General features: G+C 37.0%; 1 protein-coding gene across 1 annotated transcript; it reads left to right on the forward strand.

The window, feature by feature from the left end:
* The first annotated feature begins 4,754 nt into the window (after nucleotides 1-4,754).
* On the forward strand, nucleotides 4,755-5,536 carry LOC143631463 (peptidyl-prolyl cis-trans isomerase-like). The gene has a single exon (XM_077100231.1). The coding sequence runs from the start codon at nucleotides 5,008-5,010 to the stop codon at nucleotides 5,524-5,526; it is 519 nt and encodes a 172-aa protein (XP_076956346.1). The 5' UTR covers nucleotides 4,755-5,007; the 3' UTR covers nucleotides 5,527-5,536.
* The last annotated feature ends 464 nt before the right edge of the window (nucleotides 5,537-6,000 follow it).

The raw sequence follows: 6,000 nt of genomic DNA on the forward strand, positions 1-6,000 counted from the left end.
TGGATAAATCAAGATAAAAGACACAAGACTTAGCGCGAGAAAGCTGAGTGCGCGAGCGCGAAGGCACACACAGAAGGCTGACACAGACAAACCTTAGCGCGCTGCGGGAAGAACCACAAATCCTTAGCGCGTCGCGGAACGAACTGATCCTTAGCGCGTCGCGGGAAGAACATAAATCCTTAGCGCGTCGCGGGAAGAATTACAATTCTTAGCGCGCTGCGAGAAGAACTACAAATTTACAGCGTGTCGCGGGAGGATCTACAATTCTTAGCGCGTCGCGCGGAGAAGTATCATTCTTAGCGCGCCGCGGGAAGAACTATAGTTCCTAGCGCGTAGCGCAGGAACAGTCAATCTTCACGCAGGCTTCCTTGTAAGGAGTTTAGCGCGTGGAGCTGCGCAGACATCCTTAGGCGGGAAGAGCCAAAGGACAAGCAAGGAGTTAAGAGAAAAAGGGGTTCAAGGCTCAAGGGTTAAACAAAGGGGGGGGGGGATGGCGACAAGAGAAAAGAAGGCGGGACGGCGGAAAGAAAAGAGAAGAAGAGGAAGGAGAGGCGGAAGAAACATTTTAAAAATATATATATACATAAAGATTTATTAAAGGTTAGATTTATAAAGATTATAATTAATTTTTAAATCATAAAAAGAATCGGATCAGAAAACGGGTATCTGGGTCGGGTCGGATTCGGGCAGATGTTACAGCTACCCGCACTAACAGTAAGGCTACACGCATAAGGCACTAACTCTTATACTTCAGTAATGTCACCTGAAGAAGGAATGAGCAGGGCGGGAATATTCCCGCCCAAAAGACCAAGTCCGTACGCTTCTAGAAGATCTTTTGTACTATACCTACCAAGGTATGGACAAATAGACAAGATCTGGCAAAAGCAACCCATGAACCAATCACAGGGTGACAGCTCACCGACAATAGTACGAGGAGCAGCACGCTCCAGTACAAAATGTCACTATCAGCCGCTGCCTACCCACCAACTCCCATCGTGGCACGAACATAGCCCGTAGATGGTGGAAAAGGAATATTATACAGCTGGCCGTACCTGCTTGGAAACCTACCTTCGGCTATAAATACTCCAACACCTTGGAACGGTATCATCATCTTATCTTCTCCCTAGCTATTTCTCTCTATATACACTTATATTCAGAGCAATCTAGTCTGATTCTCACGCCGGAGGGTGGTCACAAGGAGGAAACCCCCCCCCCCTTCTCAGTGACGAGCTCACGGTGTCTGTTTTGCAGGTCGAGAAGAATAACCATCTTTGCTGGACCTAACCCTCGTGGGAAACATCTACTTAACCCCCAGATTATCCTTAATCTGCCGGGGCCATTTAGTGTTTCTTCAGTTACATAATGTCTATCAACTACACAATTAATAACATTATATTTATTGTTTCCCCCCTTTATCAACACCCAACATATTTAACATTCCACTTAGCATCCTATTGTTCCAAACACTCGACTCTAAGTTTAGTGTGCTATTGTAACATAATTCTCTTAAACTCCATCTCTAATAACAACTTGTAACGCCTCCAAACGTAGCCTTAGGTTTACACAACACATAATTTAATAGCACAAGTTAGTATTTCAGAAAGAATGAATATATATATATATAAAAATTAAAAATCCTACTAGTCTTTTCAGATAGCCTACTATCCCACTTATACTAAGCTAAAAACATGCTAAAATTTGTTATCTTTGTTGTGTCTATAGTTTAATAAAACTTTTCACTTTATCTTATGAACACATTAATGATTTAATTTAAACAAAATACGGTTTATTGCCTCTTATACTAATTAGCAATTACCAACCATATTTCAAGCCAATGTGATCCCACATAAGGCCATTTGTAATTCGAACCACTATTTCAAGCCACTAATAATAATATTACTACTTCAAACCACTTATCAAAATACTTCTTTTTTGAAAAATAGCTTCGCTAAACCACTATTTACTTGAACAATTACGTGTAACTTCTCCAAACCACTTGTGTTGACTATAAATGAGATTGAGATTATCTTGTTTCACTGTGCTACAACTAATGAGTATGTTACTCACAGTGGAATTGAGCCATTTTAGTCATAAAAAATTGATAGTGAAACCCATTAATAATATCTAGAATCCGTCACCAATTAAGTCAATGGTACACATACATGTCATCAATTAAATAAGAGTGAAGGCAATTGTCAAAAGTGAAAATTAATAAATAAAAAAGGGAAAATTCTCAAAATAGGCGTTTATGAATACGTTTTTCAGGTTTTATGTGTCATTTCCAACAAATTCCTAAAATAGGTATTATAAACTAGTCGTGACCAATAGTTTATGATTAACCACGAGTAGTTTGTATAACAAATTAAAACTTGCAATGTGTCTATAACTAACCGTAACGACTAGTTTCACTAATCATCTTCTCGTGAATATTAAATAAGTTTAAAGCCTCATAATCAAGGCTCACGAGTTAATAAGATATCCTTTAGTCGCGACGAGCAGATTCTAAAACCTTAAGAGTGGCGAGTAGTTTATAAAACTAACCACGACGATGAGTTTGATTACCAAATGCATCTAACTGGTTTGTTTTACAAAACACTAACCGGAATTGTCAGTTTGTTTGGTCAACTAGTCGTTACGAGTAGATATTGGTCAACGACTACTTAATATTCATTATACGAGTATTTAGTGGTAATTAACTCGTCTCGATAAGTTTACCTGGTAAACATTACGCATACGAGTAGTTCATATGTAGTTAACTCGTCGTGACTAGTTTACATTCCCGATACGAGTATTTTATTAGTAATTAACTCGTTCTGATAAGTTTACCTGATTTACATTACCCATACGAGTAATTTATTTGTAGTTAACTCGTCGTGTCTAGTTTACATTGTTAACATTCCTATACGAGTAGTTAATTAGTAACTAACTCGTCTTGGCTAGGTTAACATAACAATCTACTCATCTCATTACTTTATAGTCTAAACCAGTCATTACAATGTTGTTTTGAAGTTGTTGGATTTATAGAAATGTCATGTTCTTGTTATTTTGAACCCGCACATCAATGGAGGAGGAAATTGATAATATTGTATTTTGTTACGGCCAAAAAGTGGGAAGAAACACAGTGAAAACATGGGGTCGGGTTTAAAGACATAGCCTTCTAAAAACAGGAAGTCGTATGAAGGATATTAAACGGACTCTGACTGAAGTCATATTAGCAGCATTAGAACTCTCTCGCTGAACTCTATGATATTAGATTTTAAGTTATCACTTTTCGATTTATAGCTTGTATATTTAGAACTTTTTGTTCACATCATCGTCTTTTTATTTATCATTGTGTTTTTTTTTTGTTTTTTTTCATCATTATGTCTTTTTTTATTGACATTGTGTTATATTACTCAGCATTGTGTTATATTTTGTTTTATAATTTATTATATTTTTATACCTTTTATAGATTTAAAAGACAATATAGAATAACTGATATGTGAAAACAAACACCACCTTATTTTTTATCAACCCGACTTAGACTGACTGTAGTGGGGGCGGAAATCGCCCCAACTTCACCATGAACACCCCCACCCCCATCGATTTGGGAGTGGGGGGGGGGGGGGGGGAGTGGGCGCCATGTATTTGTCGAATAGTTGAATCTCAAAATAGATAATATTTTAATATCTATGGGACACTTTTAGGCTACAAACCATTACACCGTAAAATGAAAATCGTACCTCTACTAACATGACGCCGCGTGCCAAAAATTAAGGGTGAGCAGAAAACCGAATTAACCAAACCGAAACCGAATTAACCAAAAAAACCGCACCGAAAAAAATCGAACCGAACCATTAACCGACGGTTAATTTTTTGTTTTTATTTTGAAAAACCGAATTTTCGGTTTCGATTTGGTTATCCATTTTAAAAAAACCGAAAAAAATTGAACCCAACCGATTTATGGTGTTAAAGATTATCAATATGATCATAAATGGACTAAACTTTGAAGATAAATAAGACGATTAATGAAGATTGAGACTAAACTTATAATGTTTTTTATTAAAAAATTTATTGAATTTTAAACTCTATTAAACAACTTTGTATTCGTATATCTTCACGTAACACGTATCTATTTTTGGTTTTTTTGAATTCATTATATTGTGGTACTTTAATATGTTCTTATAAAAGCTTAAAATATGCATTTTCATTATTTATTGATTTATTTTTATTATTATTATTTTTTTGCATTGTCTACACATAATTGAAAAAAACCCGAAAATAACCGAACCGAACCCAAAAAACCAAACGGTTTATATATTTAAATAACCAATTACTTCGGTTTAATTTGAACTTCACCTAATAACCGAAAAAAACCATGCTCAGTCATTCGCCAATGTAGCTCAATACATGGCCTTAGAGCATTCTCATCCAAGCCCTCATATTATGTGATGGAGTATTTTTATAATATAGAAACTGATTTAAGGTGTTGTGAGTGAAGGGTTTTTATATTTTAGAAAACGTAGTGATTTTTCTGTATATTTGAAAAGCTACTGTTCACCCCTTATAATTTTTTAATATATTTTAAAAGTGGTTGTGAGTGAAGGAAAGATAAATGATAATGATAAATGTATAAAAAAACATTATTTAATTAAAAAGAAGAGAAAAAACATAGTGTATTTTAGTGTAATTTTGGATTTATGAATAGGGGGTGGATGAGAATGCTCTTAGAAATTCAACTTATAAAACTTGATATTAATTAAATTTATAGCCGTTGAGCAGGAATATCTAGGGAGCATATGCCACGTGATTCGTGCGTGAGCCAAAACAAACCATAGTTAACCAAAACCCAACCCTAGTTCATCACCACACCTCATCTCCTTCCACGTGTCCAAAATCAACGGCCTAGTTCATCTAACCATCCATCTAACCTCCCTATATAACATCTTCACCTCCAATCCCAAAACCCTAAACCTCTTTGATTTCACCATCAATCACAAAACCACTCTGGGAATAATCAATTCTTAAATGGCATCAAACCCTAAGGTCTTCTTCGACATGACCATCGGCGGCGCACCGGCCGGCCGCATCGTGATGGAGCTCTACGCCGACACTACTCCCCGCACCGCCGAGAACTTCCGTGCACTCTGCACCGGCGAGAAAGGCAAAGGAACCTCCGGCAAGCCGTTGCACTTCAAAGGCTCAATGTTCCACCGTGTCATCCCGGGCTTCATGTGCCAGGGCGGTGACTTCACACGTGGCAACGGCACCGGCGGCGAGTCCATCTACGGCAACAAGTTCGCTGACGAGAACTTTATTAAGAAGCATACTGGACCTGGTATCCTGTCGATGGCGAACGCTGGGCCGAATACTAATGGATCTCAGTTTTTTATCTGTACGGGTAAGACTGAGTGGTTGGATGGGAAGCATGTGGTGTTTGGGAAGGTGGTTGAAGGTTATGAGGTTGTGAAGGTGATTGAGAAGGTTGGATCTGGTAGTGGGAGTTGCTCTAAGCAGGTTGTGATTGCTGACTGTGGTCAGCTTTAGATCTGAATGTTTGGTTTAGTAACTGTGTTTTTTGTTTGGTGTGTGTGGTTGTTAGGGTTTTAATTACTGTGTGTGGTGGTGGTGGTGGTGGTGGTTTCTCATTGACTTGATTGTTGATGGATGATGAACTATTTGGGATAAATAACATCAGTTTTTAATATTGGCATATTGTTTTTATATATCTGGTTTTGATCTGCTTGTTTTAATGATATGACTTATGATATCTTTGGTTAACAATTTTATTATACGCATGATATGCAACTTTTTTGTTATAGATCAGTGCTTCAAGTTCATAATCTTCTCTATAATTTATTTATTTATCTATTTGTTTTTGGGTATTATTGTCTTGATTTATCAGCTGATTAAAGAAACTTACATGTTTGACAAATTGTTAATGGCTTAAATATTATTCTTTAGGGATTTTTTAGTAGTTGATATATGAAAGTAACGTATTGTCGGATTGTCACCAAGTCA

Source organism: Bidens hawaiensis, unplaced genomic scaffold (assembly GCF_021521415.1).
Source record: "Bidens hawaiensis isolate Kalapana, Puna unplaced genomic scaffold, B.hawaiensis_p1.1 tig00000512_1, whole genome shotgun sequence".
Lineage (NCBI taxonomy): Eukaryota > Viridiplantae > Streptophyta > Magnoliopsida > Asterales > Asteraceae > Bidens > Bidens hawaiensis.